At 40.3% G+C, this 20821-nt stretch overlaps 1 protein-coding gene across 5 annotated transcripts in view; it reads right to left on the bottom strand.

The window, feature by feature from the left end:
- DAW1 (dynein assembly factor with WD repeats 1) overlaps nt 1–19478 on the bottom strand; it is a 35459-nt gene extending 15981 nt beyond the window's left edge. Inside the window, exons 1-7 of one of the 5 annotated variants that reach the window (XM_070379882.1) lie at nt 19397–19456; nt 14841–14896; nt 13894–13966; nt 11821–11965; nt 10185–10243; nt 7267–7389; nt 3098–3197 (exon numbers count right to left, since the gene is read on the bottom strand). In XM_070379882.1, the coding sequence (XP_070235983.1) occupies nt 3098–3197; nt 7267–7389; nt 10185–10243; nt 11821–11965; nt 13894–13961 (495 nt within the window). In that variant the 5' untranslated portion in view covers nt 13962–13966; nt 14841–14896; nt 19397–19456. Of the gene's footprint in view, nt 1–3097; nt 3198–7266; nt 7390–10184; nt 10244–11820; nt 11966–13893; nt 13967–14840; nt 14897–18879; nt 19025–19362 lie in introns of those variants that run through there. The other 4 variants (XM_070379915.1, XM_070379893.1, XM_070379904.1 and 1 more) reach the window with 4 other exon arrangements.
- Between the last annotated feature and the right edge of the window lie 1343 nt (nt 19479–20821).

Raw genomic sequence — 20821 nt, forward strand, 5'->3', positions numbered from 1 at the left:
AGCCTGGGATTTATTTACTTGTATTTATCCACTCATTTGCCAGCCCTACCTCATCACTCAACCAAGGTAGTTTAAGAAAGCAGCATGGCAGATAACTAGTGTTGCTCATTCGTGCCTTCCATCCTCAGATGTGACCTCAGTACCATTCCCTGCTTTGCCCAACATGCCTCTGACTCAGTACATTCTACCATTCCCTACTCTTGACTACACTCCCATCTTTATTCCTGCTCATCAGATAACTTTGTCTCCTAACACTTCCCTGAAAAAACCTTACCTGTCTGGTGGGAACTTCCTCCCCTGACCCTCACTTTCCTCTCCCCAAGTCTCAGATTCAGAGAGATTGCTGCCATTTTAAGAAAATGCATTCCCTGCGCTCCCGGAGAGATGATCTCACCAACTTTCCTTTCGCTCTAAACTAGATCCTTCCCAATAGCCTATAAACATGCTTGAGTTCTTCCCACATGAAAACAAATTCTCCCTTGACAATATCTGTCCCTTTTTAAACTAACATTATTTCCCATTACAACCAAATTCCTTGGAAAAATTGTCTACCGGCACTCGCTTTCCATCTTCTCTACTGGGACCACTCTGGATAAATGTCCAGTTGAGAAGCTTGGTTGGTCTTGGTCATCTCACTTAACCTCCTTGAGGTTCCTGATGTTTTCTTCCTTCTTGACTATTTTGATAATGCTCTGCATTTTTCCTCTTACTTCTTATCTCTTTTGTTGTATCTTTTTAAAGTTTCTCTTCTCCATCCTTCCAGGATCCCGCCAGTTTTCTCCTCATAGTCTACCTTTCCCACTGGAAACTTTACAGTTGTTTGGTGGTTTCTACTGCCACCCAGATGCCAGTGACTCACACATCCATGTCTTTTACTCAGCCCTCACTGCTCAGCTCAGCCCCAAAGAGCCAACTGCCAAATGGATGCCTCTTTTTGGACATCACACAGGGAGATTTTTATCACCCTGTCTAAGACATGCAAATCAAATGAAGAAACCTGTTTCTCTCTAATGCACAGACTTGGTGAATGACACTGTCAGTTGCCCAGGTCTGAAATCAGGAAATCATCCTAAATACTTTCTTCCTTCGTGCCTCATATCTCCCTGGTAACCCAGCCCTACCCCTCCCACCCCTTGACTTCTCTCACATTCTCCTCATGACAGGGCTTTGATATCTTTCTTTGCATAGTTACCAGATCCCCACTGGCTCATACTTCCCATTTTATCCTTCCCCCGTGTCTCCTTCACAATGGCAAAAGAACCATCTTCCCCAAATGCAAAAACTGACCATGCCCCTCTCAGGTGAAAACTCTCAACAGTATGGCAATATCTTCAGGATAAAGTCCCAATTCCTTAGTACGGCATTTAAGACCCTCTATAAATCTGCAGTGTAGCCTCTCCTGCCTCCCCTACTTCCATCACACAAAGACTGGGATCTAACTTTGCAGGTCAACACATATGCCAAGTCATTGACACCTTTGGGCAACACCTGGGATCCCTGCCCATCACATCTGACTATGGGCAGGCAGTGCTTACAAGTGTGTGTATCTCCATATAAGCACTTTCTGTGCAGTGAAGCTGGGGGAGTGCTGCTCTGAACAGTCAGCCTACTGAGTTCTCAAGCACGTACCATGGTCACACACCTCCTCTGGGCATTTGTTGGTGCAGCTCACTCTGCCCGAACATACCTGCCACTTCTCTGCAGAGTCTTCCCTGAATACCTCTCCTGGCTAAGGAGGCTTGGCTGTTCCCTCTGTGCTCTCACTGGGGCACACCAGTGGAGCTTCACTCCACTTCTCACCAGTGGAGAACTTCACACCAACTTCTAGCCCACCTACAATACATCTTTGAACTTAACCATGGACACCTCTACTCCCTCTAGAAAACTGCAAAATCTTCGGGGGCCAAGAACTACAATTTGGCCCCCCACACATAGACCACAGCTTCACACAGTCAATACTTAGCAAATATTCACTGGGTTGATGTCATTGATTCCAAAATATGAATGTCTTCCTAGGAACTATAAAAAAAAGAAAACCTTCAGAATTCCAAGGGAGTGTGGAAACACGGCCACACTATGAAAATGAGGATTGTGTCTTTCTTATGACCTTGTGCGAGTTACTTAAGTTCTGTATACCTCAGCATCCTCAACTGAAAAATGGAGAAATAGCTACCCCTTAGGGTTGTTACGAGGAACAACTAAGCCAATACACATTAAAAAAAAACTGTATAATTTTTCACTGCAGCATCCCCAGCAAAGTACCTTGAACATAGCTCTTGTTGGATGAAAATACAATAAATATGAAGAATGAATATAAATAAATTTTACTCCTAAAATAAGCAAACTCTTTCAAAGCTATCAGTTGTTCCACAGGGTGCAAATGATCTCACTAATTGTTGTAAGACATTTAACACAGAATTAATTAAGGATGAGGGCTTCCCAATAGTGAAAGCAATTTAGAGTATCAAACCACTTATGCAAATCTGAGTTCTAATTTTATCCAGGAAACAATCAGCTTAGATATTTTACATGGTATAAAAAAGTTAGTTTAAAAGCTATTTTAAGAAGTTCGCCAATCCTCAATCAAGTCAATTCTCTAAAGGCAAGTCAATGGAAAAGACATCAGATTGGCTATTGTACTCATACACTTATCTCATTATTTTTAGTCAATGCAGGATATGAGTCTTTGACAGTATCTGCAAGATATTAAAACTAGAGTAGTTTGTGAATGATATAAACACCATCATATATAATATAGAGAAATTTAAAATAACAGATTTTTAAATTAGTTATAAAGGTATAACAACTACTTTTGCAATGGAATCCTAAAAAGAAATAACAACTATGTGAAGCGCCAATGTAAACTCATCACTTGCAATATATGTGCTGCCCTGGTGGGAATGCTGACAATGGGCATGCTTTGGAGGAGAGGTGGAGGAATATATGGGAAATTTTTGCACTTTCCACTCAATTTTTCTGTCAACCTCAACTTCTCTAAAAAATAAGATCTACTGAAAAAGATAAAAACAAAAAAGTAAAACAAAGCAAAAACAAAAGGAATGACAACATAAAAATATAATAAAATAAATATACTCACTATTTCTGCTGTATGACCCCTAAAGGTATGGTAACATTTTCCAGTTTCTACACTCCATAGTTTACAAGTCTTATCAAAGGACCCAGTGGCAATTTTGTCACTAAGATTTAAAAAATATACATATGGAATTTGAAAACAAAGTCAATCACAGTATTTGATACACTGAATTAAGACAATATATTAATACATGGATCTCTATTTAGAAATCTACTTTGCTTTTTATACTTCAATAAAAATTAATTTTAAAAAATAAATAAGTAATTTATTACTCAGTAATTTATTTTCCCTCAGGAGTCCTGAGGATGGGAAGTGCCCCTCTCCACCCAACCCCCACAAAAAATTTTATTTCACTTTTAAAATAATAAGCAATCCAGCAAATCAACTATACTCCAATGTAAAATAAAAATTTTAAATAAGCTAAAATAATAAGCAATCCTGTATCTGTTGCAGTGGAAAACAAAATAATATTCTAATTTTTGAATAATATCTCTTTATGTGTTCAATTTTAAATATTCTACATTTTAAATATAAATTGTGTTTAAGATTGCAATAATTTTTTCATTAATGAATATGGTAAAGGATTTAGTTTAGAAAATTACTAATAAGTGGAAATTAATAATGTGTAATATGGTTGTAGGAATATGGAAAAATTCTGTTAGATATACTGAAGATAGTAATATCAAATTTAAAAGAAGGAAAATGGAAAGATATAAATCCAATTAAACATGTAGCTAGATAAGGTTTTGAGAAGTTAGATAGTAAGTGTCTCCTTGAGAAAGTAAAACCTGTATTATTCCAATTGTAAGGTCTTTAAAGAAGAAAGAGGATTTGGAGAGGAAATACAATAAAGACTTCAGTTCCTTTCAAGCAAGAAGCTTCACACACCTATTGTGGATCAGGGCTACTGATCAACACCCAACAAGTAAGAGTAAATTAGCCTGTTCAACCCTCAACCAGGAAACTAACATCTTTTCTTTAACCTTAACCCTGTCTGTCTTTTGTACTAATAGCAAGTCATCAAAAGTTCACACAGTTGGGCCATCACTTGCACTGCAAGCTCACTGTTCAAAAGTGTAGGAAAGTGTTCATTTTACCCCATCCTCAACAATGTTGCTATTCAGTTGCCTAGTCCATCCAACTCTTTGTGACCCCCATGGATGGCAGCACGCCTGGCCTCCCTGTCCCACACCATCTCCCAAAGTTTTCCCAAGTTCATGTCTATATCATCGGTGACGCCATCCAGCCATGACATCCTCTGATTCTCTCTTCTCCTTCGGCTCTCAATTTTTCCCAGCCTCAGGGGCTTTTTCAGCAAGTCAGCTGTTTGCATCAGATGATTAAAATACTTGAGCTTCAGCTTCAGCATCAATCCTTCCAACGAGTTTTCTGGGTTGATTTCCCTTAAAATTGACTGGTTTACTCTCCTTGCTGTCCAAGGGACTTTCAGAAGTCTTCTCCAGCACCACAGTTTGAATGCATCAATTCTTTGGCGTTCTGCCTCCTTTACAGTCCAGCTCTCACAGCCATATATGACCACTGGGAAGACCATAGCCTTGACTATATGGACCTTTGTCAGCAGAGTAATGTCTCTGCTTTTCAATACACTGTCTAGGTTTGTCATTGCTTTCCCGCCAAGAAGCGAACATCTTCTGATTTCATGGCTGCAGTCACTGTCTGCAGTGATTTTAGAGTCCAAGAAGAGGAAATATGCTACAACTTCCACTTTGTCCCCTTCTATTTGCCATGAAGTAATGGGGCCAGATGGCATGGTCTTAGTTTTTCTAATATTTAGTTTTAAGCTTGGCTCTTTCACTCTTCTCCTTCACCCTCATCAAAGAGGCTCTTTAGTTCCTCTTCAACAATATGGCGTGTAATTTATTAACCTCTTAATTTTTGCCATTCAGATGGCCAAAACATAAAAATAATTTTAAAATTCATATTTACCTAGTTGTTAAGTATGTCTATTCATATTTTTGACTATTTTTCCGATGTGTTGTTTCTATTGATTTGTAAAGGAGTTCTTTACATGTTCTCCGTAACAACTCTTTGTTGTATATGTTACAAATTTTCTCACAGTGATCACTTTTCTTTTATGTATTAATTTTTTAAACATACATATGTTAAGTTGTATGTACTGAAGTCCATCAGTCTTTTCCTCTGTAAAACAAAAATGTGAGGGGTCCTATGGCCCAAAATACATATCCCACAGAAAATTATAAGTGCTCAGTACAGCTGCAGACTTTATAATTATCCAGACTAACTCTAATGCCTTGGCTCTCTCCTCTGTTCTCAGTCCCCAGACATGGTTTTCTGTGGTCTCTAATACTAAATGAAAAGAGAATCCTTTCTACAATGTCTTCTCTAATTTTTATTACGGTCTCATCTACAACTTCATTTAGTAACAATTTTTTCAAATATTTACCTTATCTGTGTTTTCATAGGAAATAACAGCTTTAATTTCACATATCATATTTCACTAGCTTAAGCAATATCTAATTAAGTTGGATTATTACAAATTGAAAGCACAACCCCCGACAAGCAGGTTTGTGGACAAATACAACTAACTCTTGGTAAGCTGAAAACGTCCCCCGTGGAAAGAGAAGTTAAGTGTACTGGTGGATAGACTAGTTGCTACAGGCATTCAAACAGCTACAGGTATAAGTAGTGTGTCATTCAGGATAGAGGACCTTGGTAAGATCTACTGAACGGGTTAACTAGAAGTTAGCTTAAAAATGGTTCTGCTGCATTTTGTACTGTTATTTAGCATGTCACTATACATGGTTTTATACCTGATAAGACTATAAGTTAACTGCTACACAAAGCAAACCATGCCATGCATGTACAGCTATCCTCTTGTGGTCCATTGCTAGAAACATCAGCAGGAACTTCCGGTCAGGGTTCATCTTCCGGTCAGAGAACTTCCAAGGGCAGAGAGTCAGCCCTGCATCAGCGGGAACTCGAGCTCACCACTGTACTACTGTGTGATCCTGGGAGGGGTGCCTGAATTTTATCTATGTTATGTGAGGCCAGTAATACCTCTCCCAAAGCTACTTTGAACACTGAAGAAGATATTTAAATTTATTTTTTTTTATTTTATTGTTGGAGTATAATTGCTTTACAAAGTTGAATTAGTTTCTGCTGTACAATGAAGTGAATCAGCTAAATGTATACATATATTGCCCCCCTCTTGAGCCTCCCTCCCACTGCCCCATCCCACCCTTCTAGGTCACCACAGGCCACCGAGCTGAGCTCCCTGTGCTATACAGCACACTAGTTATCTATTTTATACACTAGCTATCTATTTTATACACACATACACATATGTGTGTCAATGCTACTCTCCCAGTTCATCGCATCCTCTCCTTCCTGCAGTGTCCATATATGTCTGCATTCTCTATTCCTGCCCTGCAAATAGATTCATTTATACCATTTTTCTAGATTTCATATATATGCCTTAATATACAATATTTGTTTTTCTCTTTCTGATTTACCTCACTCTGTAGGACAGACTCTAGGTTCATCCGAACCTGCAAACATCCTAATTCTCTTCAGTCGTGTCTGACTCTTTGCGAACCTGTGGACCATAGCCCGCCAGGCTCCTCTGTCCATGGGATTGTCCAATTAAGAACACTGGAGTGCGTTGCCATGCTCATCCTCAGGGATTTTCCTGACCCAGGGATCGAACCCACGTCTTTTCCATCTCCTGCATTGACAGGCGGGTTCTTTACCACTAGCGCCACTTGGGAAGACCTCGATTCATCAACATCACTACAAATGACCCAATTTCATTTCTTTTTATGGCTGAGTTGGGCTTCCCAGGTGGCACTAGTGGTAAAGAACGCGCTTGCCAATGCAAGAGACATAAGAGACATGGGTTGGATCCCTGGGTTGAGAAGATCCCCTGGAGGAGGGCATGGCAACCCACTCCAGTATTCTTGGCTGGAGAATCCCACTTAAGGAGGAGCCTGGCTGGCTGCAGTCTGTGGGGTCACATAGAATCGAACATGACTGAAGTGACTTAGCATGCACATACTATAGCATACATCAGACACTCAACAACTTTTGGTTCTTCATCTTCCTCTTTTCCTTCCCCACTAGATGAAGGGAGCAGTGAATAAAAGAACCAGTGGATTAATAAGGAATCACTGGACAAGTGGATGTCTTCTTACCCATAAGGGTTGTTGAACGCTATGGCATACACCACATTCCTGTGACCCTCCAGGGTGTGAAGCTCCTCTCCAGAGGCAGTGTCCCAGAGCTTGCATGTCCGATCATAGCTTCCTGTGATAAAGCTAACACAAGCAGTGGAAATACAGCAAAGGTGAGACCAGCAGTGTGTTAGTAAAGACCTCATGTTTTTGCCTGCAAAACTATAACCTCGTTTATCTTGCTTTTTACACTGAAAATTGTGTATGAAAAACAAAGAGTTAAGTGAAAGTGACTTAGTCATGTCTGACTCTTTGCAACCCCATGAACTATACAGTCCATTGAATTCTCCAGGTCAGAATACTGCAGTGGGTAGACTTTCCTTCTCCAGGGGATTTTTCCAAACCAGGGATCGAACCCAGGTCTCCCAAATTGAAGGTGGATTCTTTACCAGCTGATTCACAAGGGAAGCCCAGAATACTGGAGTGGGTAGCCTATCCCTTCTCCAGGGGATCTTCCCAACCTAGGAATCAAACTGGGATCTCCTGCATTTCAGGCAGATTCTTTACCAACTGAGCTATCAGGGAAGCCCTCATAATCTCGTTTATCTCATTTTTTACAATGGAAATTGTGTATGCAGAACAGAGTTGAACTGAGAACAATATCTAAATCCTTTGACTTGGAAACTTTTCAATTGTAGACCAAACCCAAAAAGGAGTTACTAAATAAAGAGTAACCCTTCCAATAATCATTCTTATACTATAGTTACATAACTAAAAAATGTTGGTAATCGGTAACCTTTTCTGAAACTCTAATATATCTTAATAAATAACATCATTCTTCCAGTCAGTCAGACCATAAGATCTTGGCTTCGTCTTTGACGCCTCTTTCCGTCACATCCCACACACAATCCATCAGTAAATCATTCTATTCGCCCAATCTCAGCATACATCCTTAGGATGGTCATGTCTCACTAGCTCCATTGCCTCCATGTCTTGCCTAAACAAAACCATCTTCTATTAGGGTGTGGCTCACACATGGTTCTTACAAATCTATTTTCCTCATAGAAACTGCATTTACTTTTTTAAACTTCCTCAAATGGCTTCCTAGTAATCTAGAGGAAAATGCAAACTCTGCTCATGATCCATAAGACCAGCAGCCCTGGCTAACTCCAGGACCTCAACTTCATCCAAAAGCATAGCCTGATCAGTCACATTCCCAAAGCTAGTCCCTGAGGATCTGGATTGTTTCTTTCATAAACATTCATCTTTCTACCCACGCGGTTTACCACCATCACCGACAGGCCCTGGAACGTGACTGGCACACTAAGAGGTGTTCACTAAATATCTGTTTAACATTTAACAATCCTTTAACATTACTGTTCTACTACAGGAATTGTTAGTATATTGTTCTCTTGAGTTAAAAATCATAGTATCTTTATTATTCCTAAATATTCCATTAGGGGGAAAAAAATCCCAAGTACAGAAAAAATGCACAACATTGAAAAGCCAGTCTTCATGTCAAGTGGTGGTTATAAAAGGTGAAACAAATTCTTCTATCTAAACCCAACTAAACAGGAAAGCTAACAAGGCGGTATATTTTTCGTTCTCTTCTTGGTATTTTCCTCCTAGCTTCTTGGGGAGTGTAAATTGGTATGACCATTATGGAACACAGTATGGTGGTTACCAAAATAATTAAAACTATATCCCATTTCTGGGCATATATTTGAAAGAAATGGGATCAGGATCTTGTAGAAATGCCTATACTCCCATGTCCACTGTAGCACTGTTCACTATGACTGGGATATGGAAATAACCTGAATATCTGCCAAAGGATGAACAGGCGAAGAAAATGTGATATATATCTATAGGCAGATCGATAGATACAATGAAATATTATTCACCTTTGAGAAAGAAGGTGATCCTGCCATTTGCTGCTACATGGACAAACCTGAGGGACATGATGCTAAGTGAAATAAGCCAGACACCCAAGGACAAATGTCACATAATCTCACTTATATGTGGAATCTAAACAAGAGCAACAAAAGAGTTGAACTCACAGAAGCAGAACAGTAGTTACCAGGGGCTGGGGAGGTGGGAGAAATGAGGAAACACTGGTCAAAGGGTACAAAGTTGCAGTTATGTAAGACGAGTAAGTCTAGAGATCTACTGTACACCCAGGATGACTGTAGGTAATAATACTGTGATGAATACTGGGAATACCCTGACAGAATAGATTTCAGGCCCACCAAAAATGGTAACCCTGTGGAGATAAGATGTTAATATCCTTGACTATCCTAAACATTTCACTATGCATATGTATCAAATCAACATGTTGCATATATCATGGGTGCCAGCACTCAGTTGCTCAGTCATGTCCGAGTCTTGGAGACCCCATGGACTGCAGCCTGCCAGGCTCCTCTGTTCATGGGGATTCTCCAGGCAAGAATACTGGAGTGGGTTGCCATGCCCTCCTCACATTATGGGTAGGCAATTTTTACTTTAAAAAATATTGGTATCCCTTGGTTGTTAAAAATTGGAAATTAAAAAAAAAAAAAATAGACATACACACAGAAATAAATAAGCAGTGCACAGAAGATTTTAGGACAGTGAGACGGCTCTGTGTGATAACATAGCACTGGATAGATGTCGTTATACATTTGCCAGCCCACGGAATGTACAAAACCAAGAGCGAACCCTAATGAGTACTATGAACTTTCGGTGATACTGACGGGTCATTATAGCTCAACAGTTGCAACAGATGTAGGTCTCTGTGGGAGATGGTGATGGTGACAGAAGCTGCTGGGGGGGTGGGGATGCAAGGCAGAAGTTATTCATAGAGAGGAAATCTCTGCACCTTCTGCTCAATTTTGCTGTGAACCTAAAGCTGCTCTAAGAAAATAAATTCAATAATTTTTTTTTTAATAAACAGAGGACCTTACCATGAGCCTGATTTATTAAGTGCAACGTTAGTCAGTGGCAGTATATGTGCTCTGAGAACCTTCAATAAAAGAAAACACCATTTATTTCAAACTCGAACAAAATTATTCAGCTCATTCATTTTAACTTCCAACCAATGAAGACATTCAAATGCATCTTAATTATACACAATAAATGGATAGTATCCAATATTTGAACAAAGGAGGAAAATACATAGGACTTCCTGTTATTAAGACCAGTAACATCTGGAGGTTACAAATAATTACAGAAGCATGATCAACTCTATGTTTTCTATCAATTTGCCTTGAGATAGATTATAGCTATGAGATACAAATAGCTGTTGTTCTGTTGCTCAGTTGTGTCTGACTCTTTGCGACCCCATGGTCTATAGCACACCAGGCTTCCCTGTGCTTCACTAGCTCCCAGCGTTTGCTTGAACTGATGTCCATTGAGTCAATGTTGCCATCCAACCATCTCATCCTTTGTTGCCCTCTTCTCCTCCTGCCCTCAATCTTTCCCAGCACCAGGGTCTTTTCACTAATCTATATTCTCTTTCACATATTGTACATGGTTTGTATATATGTATAAACAGTATATATAGGAAATAAACCAAAGATGTTTCAAATACAGATTAACAATGAATTATTACTTTTTGAATCTTAAAGCTTCTTTAGAGTCGGGATATGTCATGGAATTTATATTCCCATCCCTACGTTGCCTAGCACATAGTGGATGCTTTACATTTATTGAATGAATATACTTAAATTGGACCATCTGTTTTTAGGTAGGATGACTGGCCAGACTGGAACAGTCTTAATTATGTCTACAGCCAGAGTGTAACTATTAATAGTGTCCTCCTTCACTATCAAAATATTCCCTTTGAAAGATAAATTACAAGGCCATCTAAGTTATAGAGCACATATTTGAAGTAAAATAGTGCCACCTGCTGGAAAAAGAATTATTACAAGAATGACCATCTTTCACTAAGTTGAAAGAAGGAATACAGAAAATTGTTGAATACTTCACATCAGACAAAATATGCTGAGTATATAAATAACAAGTATATATAAGTCATACGAAATAAAATCAGTGTAATATAAATCATTTCTAGAATAAAGCATTAAATGTTGTTAAATAATAAAGAAAAATGAAAGCTGTTATTGAAGTAATAAATGACATTTATTTTAATTTAGTTGCCAAGATTATAGATGAAAATAAGCATATCTTTATGGAATTAAAATTATTATACAACCCATATCAATAAATAATTTACTGAAATATAGTTTAGTTCATATGGAAGCAAAAAATTTGAAATGTTGATACACCATGAAATACATCTTAATATTACTCCAACTGGAAAAAAATTTTAATTATTCAATAACTTAGAGCTACTTTAATGATTATTCTTTAGACTTATCATTATAAAGCAAAGTTAAAGTTACTAATGCAAATATTTATTGAACCTGTCAAGAAACCAATTTTTGAATTTTATTCATTCATTCAACAAACATTTAAGATTTAGTCTTAGCAAAAATGTGGGGGACCTGAAAGAAAACATGATTTATATTTTATTTCAGACTATCAGAATTAAGTAATTCATTAAAGTTCTTCTACTTAGTATCTTTAAACGTGCATTACCTTAAACAGATAGAATTTGTGGTTGCTGTGCTGTCCGAGTTTATTTTGTAATCTCTGTATTAAAAGTTTGACCTGGTCTGATCGTGAAGCCGTGATGAGAGGTTCTGCTTTCTGTATCTCTTCTACTAATGCACTAACATCTGTACTGAAATTCATCAAAAAATAAAAAATTACTTTTTTCTATGTCAGAAATTGCATATACATTCACTACATGAAAGATTGCATTGCTTTATGAAGTTCAAGATTTATAAATTGTCAACAGCATCATCATGTTCACCAAGAGATTTCCAGGGCAAAGAAAAATCACAGAAATCAATAAAGAGCATCTTGGCACGGATGAAAGCTGCCTGGGTTCTCTTCAATGCCTTTCCATTACCTGAGACTTCGCTCGAGGAAGGTGTGCAAAGATTCTGATTTGCTCATCTAAGAAGGCCAAGTGCTGCTTCTAAACAAGAGCTCTTTTATTTTTTTTTTTCCTGTTTCTCTCTTTTTTTTTAAAAAAATATATTAAAGTTGCCCAATCCTACTTTACTTACCTTGTTACCTATGATCTCCCATGTAATCCTATAACAACCCTCTAAAATTTAGTGCTTTTCATAATTATTTCGGGGATGAAGAAACTGAGGTTCAGAAAGTTTTAATTTGCTGTATTTTGGGGGAAAGAGAAAGTACCTCACTAAAACATTCAAAGAACTATCATGATTATTAATTTCTTAATGCTATAACATTATCTCCCTGAAAGAGAACCAGTGTGAAAAATACAGATGCAAGTTTCTCCAGCATTCAAATAATCTGCAGCAATTCTAGTAAATTTTGCTAGTTCAGAATATTAATTCAAGACAAATAATAATGTCTGTATACCACAAAACATCCAGAATAGGGTCATTTTGCAAAACACATCCCCAAATCGAGAAAGGATTCATGGACCAGGCTGCTGTGGGAGAGGCCGACGGCCTCCAGTTGCAGCTCCTTCAGGATTCACATCAGAGTTTGAGCCAAGGACTTGCTCTTCTTTGCAGCCTTCAGCCCCTGGCTAAGCAAGAGCGCCACACAAGAGCCTGGCCACTTCTGCCCTTGAGTCTGGCCATTTCCCCTTCTGCCCAACCCTGCCTAATTCTCTGATCTGTCCTGGGGTCACCTCCCAGCAACCTTGTACTCGCCTACTTCTGTCTCAGCATATGCATTAGAAATGCATAGTCTAATAGGCATCCTCCTTTTCATAAATAAACATGTCCTGAGCTCCAGGTTTGTGCAAGGCACTGAACTAGGAGACCCTTTATTCAATTAACATTGATTACTTGCCAAAAGTTAGGCTCAGGGAATGTCCAAGATATGGTGCCAGCTCTCAAGCAATACAGTCTTTTAGAATAAGAGTGAATATTTGGAATGGAAATGAATCAGAGATGGTTCCTGACGATGACTTTGAAAAACTCAGGGGTCAACAGAGTTAGACCTGCATAAGAATTCAAAAGATAATAATGCCTCTTGGAAAGATTTTCAACAAATGTTATGAATCAAAACAGATTTTCAAACCAAAAGGTTTATTTTTTTAAATAAGGTTGGTTTGGGAAGAAGAAAAGGACAGACTGATAATCCTTTTCCCATGCCCTCCTCATTCAGCAAGAGCCATGTTTGGTCACTTCAGTCATGTTCAACTTTTGGGGACCCCATGGACTGTAGTCCGCCAAGCTCCTCTGCTCATGGGATTTCCCAGACAAGAATACTGGGGTGATTTTTATTCCCTCCTCCAGGGGATCGTCCCAACCCGGGGATCAAACCCACATCTCCTGTGTCTCCTACATTGCAAGGATCAAACCCACATCTCCTGTGTCTCCTACATTGCAAGCATTTGCATTTACATTACATTTACCGCTGAGCCACCCCAGAAGCCCATTCAGCAAGACACTAATATAAAACTCACTGAAACAAACAGGAAATAATACACCCAGAACAATTTTTTTAGTAATGTATTGTCTGTAGTTTTACGAGCTTGTCTACACACCATCCTATGTCAGGGTTTCCCAATAATGATTTTGGATATGAAATACATGCTGCATTATATAGCTACCTTACCTGGGATCAAGATCAAGCAAGTCTATGGATTTGGTCTTTAATTGTCCACTTTTTTCATATTCCAACATAATTCCTAAAAAATAAACAAATATATTATAAAACACTTATGATGACAGCCTAGGCCAAAAGTTAACCTACTTAGATACAATTTTTTCTTTTTTTTCCATTTTTGAAATTTTTCAACATAAAACATATGCATATATTCAATAAATAATTGAGTAAATAAATAATGTAACATTAAGTAATATAATCACTCATAACTCAAAGAAAGGTTGGAAAGAACTTAGCACTTCAGAGCCCACACAGCATAATCCATTTTCCTAAATAGGTGCATTTTCAAAATCTAGCAAGCAAATTAGCAAAATTGTTTTCCTTATTCACAACTATCTTATTCTTAATAAGATGAAAAACGTTAAACATTTGTATGCCAACTACTAAAAATTAGTTGGGTTTCTGTAAAAATGAATCCAGAAAATAGAGTGCAAAATCTGAAACGTGTACATTTATATGACTGCTTCACTGTGACAAGACATTAAGGCAGTATGCTCACTGAACTCCAATACAAGCAAGAGGCTGTGACGTGTGCAATGAAAAGTATAAGCAGAAAATAGATAAAGATGCTTCCAGGAATACATGTTGTTCGTCAGAGACTGTTTCACACAGTATCTTAATATTCTTGATCTTCTCCTGGCTGAACCATAGGTAATGTGTGATTTCCAAAACACTTGGGTAAGAAGATGACCACCCCTCCCCAAATCTGCAATGTACCAAAAGGCCAAACTTCAAAAGGTAAAATAGTATTGCTTACCCAGCTCATATTCAATCAACAGAAACCTTTAAAGTGCACAAAATACCAACCAGTTCACCCTGCCACTTATTTAGATCCTTCTTCTGGCCAAAGAACAAGGGGCCCACATGCAATAAATAAATGACAAAGATTGTCATACCTGAGTCAACTGAAAAGCATGTATTCAACACCTACTCTTCACAAAGCAACGAGATTCTGAAGAATAAAAAATAGGGAAAGCCCCAAGTTTGATTACCCACATTACTGCTACGTTCCTTTAGTCTTCGGGAATCTAGGTTAGGGAGAGGAATTATTCAGTGGATGCCAACAAAAGAATGCTCCTGACCTATATGCTATTCAAAAGAGGGTGGGAGGACTGAAATTAAAAGATTAGGAGGTGAAACATAATTGCTTTATGCACAGAAGGGATAAAGATAACATGGAAATTATTCAGTGGTGAGCCATACTTTTCCTATTTGATAATGTTATTTAACACCCACCTGCTATTCAGTAGTACCTTGGAAACTTGCAATATCATGTGGCTTTCCAAAGATCAGAATTTAAGTATCTAACATGCTAAGTGAGATGATCTTATTTATTATAAGATAATCATTAAGGCAATAGTCACAACCATAAGTCTAAAGCTTTTACTTGAGTTTACTTGCTTTTAGAATTCTGGATTTAGAGTCTGACCCACTCACATTTCAAGGTGGATTCTACACATTCTGCTTAACCCACATCATCTCATTTAAACCGTTCATTTATTAACAAATATGTGAGCACTCATTTATGCACCCAGCTCTACTAGAGGCTCATTTAGAGGTTCTACTTTAGGAGCTACAGATACCATTGTAAGTGAAATTAGCAAAGTCCTTGCCCTCATGAAGTTGATATTCTAGTCGGGGAGACTAAGCAAGATAAAAAAGTAAAATTTATTTTGGTTGAATTGAGATAATGCTAAGAAAAGACAAAGCAAGGAAGAGGGTTCTGAAATACCATGAGGAGAAGTTGCAAATTCTAGGAAGGAGGGGACTTTACTTTATTCACTTTACTTATGTTTTATTTAAAAAAAAAAAAAAAAAAAAAAAGCTAAAAGTAACAATATCCAGGGGAAGATTATTCCAAGCAAAAAACCAGCAACTGCAGAGACCCTGACTGGGGGCATGCCTCGCCCACCCGAGGAACACAAAGCAGAGAAGTGTTGCTGGAGAGGGAGTGAAGTCAGAGAGGCCAAAGCGGGTGGATCCTATATGGTCTTGGGCATCATGGCCCTTCCATTTTAAAAGAAATGAAAGCCACTGAAGGGCTGGAGAAGAATGGTGACGTAATCAGATTTTTGCTTTAACAGACTCACCTCCACAGAAGCGGGGCAAGTATAGAGCCTCTAGCAATAAAAAGAATGGTGGCCATGATTCTGAAGAGAAGTTGTTGAACTCTGTATATATTTTGGAGGTGAACTGGCAGAGTTTGTCCCTGGACCAAACAGGGAGTGAGCTAGAAAGGAGAAAAAGACAAGTCTACGGTTTTGGCAGAAGTAAGTGGAAGAATGGAGCTTCCATTGACTGACAGGAGGTGGACCATCAGAGGCCCCATGTGAGATGTTATGTTGGACATCTGAATGAAGAACCAGGCAGGCAGTCAGGTACTTAGGACTACTCAGGATGATTTTTAAGCCTTGAGAATAGATGAGACCGTCCAGCAAATGAATAGAGTTAGAGAAGTCCCCGATGGCTCAGCAGATAAAGAATCTACCTGCAATGCAGGAGACACAGGAGATGTGGGTTCAATCTCTAGGCTGAGAAGGTGTCCCTGGAGGAGGAAATGCCACCCACTCCAGTATACTTGCCTGGGAAATTCCATGGACAGAAGAGCCTGGTGGGGTACAGTCCAAAGAGTCACAAAGAGTCCAACATGACTGAGCATGACCATGGACGGAGGGGGAGAAGTCCAAGGACAAAACTCAGGGACACTCCAACATTAAGATCAGAAAAAGAGGACAAGTGAACAAGATAGACCAAGGAGTGACAATGAGGCAGAAGAAAACATGGAACGTGTGTCCTGAAAGTCACAGGAGGGCAGAGTGAGCCAATGGATCAAGTGCTGCTGCCCGGTCAAAAAAGACAAAGACTGAGATGAGATGTGGCCAGTGGATTCAGCATTATTGGAGGTGGTCATTGAGGATCTTGAACAGTTTCAGTGGATCAGTGAGGGTGAAACCATGATAGGAGTGAGTTCAAGACAAAAGGGAGAAGAGAAATTGGGGACAACATTCTTTTCAAGGAGGTTCACTCCCAAGAGAGATTTGAAAGACTAGCTAAAGGGAGTCAGTAGACGTATGGGATAAGTGTTATTACCACCACCTGACTAACGCCTTAACAAATCAAAACCAAACATCCTTAAGTTCCACATTTTCACATGCTGATATCCAGTTATTCTTTTAATTAATTTTAATTGGAAACTTAAGAGGGAAAAAAAACTGAGTGTCCTTACTACAAACTTGCTAATAGCTTCATGTCAAAGTTGCACTCATGCAGGGAGGCAGAAGGAAGATCTCCTGAGTTTTTAAACATTTATTTTAAAATCACAAGTTCTATGTCTGGATCAACCTCATTTATGATACACATTCATTTACTAATAAACTCACTCCATAAACACTGAGGGCCTCCTATAAGCCAGAGTCTCTTTTACAGCTGAAGAAGAGACGAGGTCTCAGTTCTCATGGAGCTTACATTTTATGGGAAAGAGGGAGTCATTCAAAGCACAGACAATAAATGTACTTTGATTAATATAATAAAAGACAATAAAACAAAATGGCTGAGAGTAAGATCAATGAGGGGAAGTGCTTCTTTGAATAGTGATAATGGAAGGTCTCTGAGTAGGTGACACTGATCAAGACCAAATGAAGAAAAGTGGCCAAAGTCTAGGGACGTCTGAGTCCAGAAAGAGAGACTGATGAGTGAAATGCCCTCCATGAAGTCTTGGAAGAGCATTTAAAGAAATCTGAAGTGTAGTGAGTGTAAGCTAAATCCTACAGAGTATGGATCTTATTTTGAATATAATGAAAAACTATTGGAGATGCTGAGTCCAGATTCCACTGGCTGTTAGTGACATACAGACTGTGGAGGATGGAGTTAAACCAGGAATCCAGTTGACAAGCCCAGGGATGAAGGAAGAAGAAGCGCTGGCGGGTGGGATGGAGATAGGGATAGAGGTGAAAGCAGCAAAGTGTGTGGGGTCAAGGAACTCGTGCCAAGGAAATGAGAAGAATGTGACAGACTCACAAAATACTTTGAAAGTAGAGCTGACAGCATTTGTTAATGAACTGGGTGTGGGAGTGCAGAGAGGGTCAGCGAATCACAAGAGAGAAACAAAGGATGGCTGAGGTTTCTGCCAGAAAAAGTGGATGGGGTGGTGATGCCATCGATGGACTGGGCCCAGCCTGAAAGAGCTACATAACGAGGAGGGGACTGGAGAAAATGACCCATGAGGTCTGTGCCTATTAGACATCTTCAGGGAGACTGTGAGTAAGCAGTTGGATGCATTACTGTGAACAGTGAGATATTCAGTGCTAAATTCTTCAAGTCCCACCCCTCCCAAAGTTATACTAAATCAAACCAGTCCAAAGTGATATCGCCCCCCATTTGACATCTTAAAGATAGTTTTTGTTCAGACTTTTCATTGAGCAAGTGGATTTTGTCTTCTACTGCCTTGTGGCAAGTTTTGAGGACTTTTTACTTTATATTTTTAGTTTCAATGTGAGTTCCAAATTAGACGCCAAGAATTCTGCTCCTATTTCTATCCTTGTCAATCTGTATGACCAGTGGACTTCACTTATCCTCTAAAGGTCAAGAGGGATAGGCAAGAGTGTCCTACTCTACACTTGATTTTAGCCAAAAGACCAAGAAGCAACGCCCTACTCTAAAACTAGAGCATTCTAGCATTCTCTGGGTTTATTTCATAGTTCCTGAGCTCACTGGAACTTTTTAAAGCCCCATGTTGCAAGAGCACAAAGTGTCCACAGTAAAATGAAAGCCTTAGTCATTCAGTCCCGTCCGACTCCTTGCCACCCCACCTACAAGAGCCTGCCATGGAATTCTCCAGGCAAGAATACTGGAGTGAGTTGCCATTCCCTTCTCCAGGGAATCTTCCCAACCCAGGAATCAAACCCAGGTCGCCCACATTGCAGGCAGATTCTTTACCATCTGAGCCAACAGGTAGAGCTTCAGTAAATGTGTCAGTGGATTGATATGTGCAGTCTGGAATTCGGTCACTAAGGTAATATGCTTTTTAAGTATGCGTTTTTCTTCCCATACTCAACAAACCTTCACTTGATCATTCTGGTGCCTTTAAAATAAAAAACAATGTGACCTTTATCAGCGTCTTCCCTTTCATAAACAATATTCCACAACATCACTAATCGCCCCCTCTCCCTCCCCTTCCACTTCGTTCCTAAGTAACCAGAAAGCATTACAACTCAGCCATTTAAAAGATTAAGGACTTTCTTTAAAAAAAAAAAAAAAAGTCTTTTTTTTTTTTTAAGTTTTGCGAACCCGAGTACAGCATCCGAAGCAGCGAAGAGCGCAAGTTAGGAAACACCAGGCTTCCCTAGGGATCACCCGCTCTGGACACCACCGCTCGGGCCCCAGCACTTTTCCTCTGCCCCAGACCCTCCCGGTGCAGACCTGCACGTGAAAGCAGAGGGGGTCCGGCCCGTACCTGGCGGGTAATACCGGAGCAGGAGGCTCTTGAGCTTCATTTTCTCGCTAGGGGACGACCAGCCAACCGACTTGGTCGCCATGGAAACGTCCAAACAGCGGACAGCTTCGGCGCGCATGCGCGGGGGCCACTGCCAGCTCCTGGGTCGCGGGGCTTGGAGTTCTAGCTGTTGGGGCTCATCCTGCCTCTCAGGCGTCTGGGGATTGGCTGGGAGGTTCCGGAGATGCGCGGGCGCAGAGCGCACCCTGCCCCCTCCGCCGCCCGCATCTGCCTGGGGGTTCCCGGGGCGGGATAGGGGGTCCAGGGTGCTGCGCAGAGAGAACACTCCCGCCCGCGCCGCCTTGGCCCGAATCTGCACCTCTCGGTGCAGGTGTATGGGGTGGGTGGACGAGCTCCCCTGGTGTCTTCAGTCAGGGTGATCTCACAAGGGGCGAGGCGCGGCCGAGGACCACGGGCCTCAATTGCAGCCTGGACCACACAAGCTTTAATCCGCTGGCTTTCTAATCCGGAGGGTGGGAGTAAACTCCCGCTCGCGGTTACCATTCCTGGCCCCTCGTGTCCCTGCCCCAACAAAAGAAAAATGACCTCAGCGTGATCGCCTACATATTGGGTCGCTGTGCCACTGCTACTGCTGCTAAGTCACTTCAGTCGTGTCCGACTCTGTGCGACCCCATAGACGGCAGCCCACCAGGCTCCCCCGTCCCTGGGATTCTCTAACTCACAGTCCTCAGTTCAGTTCAGTCGCTCGGTCGTGTCCGACTCTTTGCGACCCCATGAATTGCAGCAGGCCAGGCCTCCCTGTCCATCACCAACTCCTGGAGTTCACTCAACTCACGTCCATTGAGTCGGTGATGCCATCCAGCCATCTCATCCTCTGTCGTCCCCTTTTCCTCCTGCTCGCAATCCCTCCCAGCATCAGAGTCTTTTCCAATGAGTCAACTCTTTGTATGAAGTGGCCAGAGTACTGGAGTTTCAGCTTTAGCATCATTCCTTCCAAAGAACACCCAGGGCTGATCTCCTTTAGAATGGACTGGTTGGATCTCCTTGCAGTCCAAGGGACTCTCAAGAGTCTTCTCCAACACCACAGTTCAAAAGCATCAATTCTTAGGCGCTCAGCTTTCTTCACAGTCCAACTTTTACATCCATACATGACCACTGGAAAAACCATAGCCTTGACTAGACGGACCTTTGTTGGCAATGTCTCTGCTTTTGAATATGCTATCTAGGTTGGTCATAACTTTCCTTCCAAGGAGTAAGCATCTTTTAATTTCTTGGCTGCAATCACCATCTGCAGTGATTTTGGAGCCCCCCAAAATAAAGTCTGAGTCCTAGAAAAGGTATTAAAAAGCAGAGACATCACTTTGCTGACAGACATCTGTGTAGCCAAAGCTATGGTTTTTCCAGTAGTCATGTATGGATGTGAGA

Source organism: Bos mutus, chromosome 2 (genome assembly GCF_027580195.1).
Source record: "Bos mutus isolate GX-2022 chromosome 2, NWIPB_WYAK_1.1, whole genome shotgun sequence".
Taxonomy (NCBI): Eukaryota; Metazoa; Chordata; class Mammalia; order Artiodactyla; family Bovidae; genus Bos; species Bos mutus.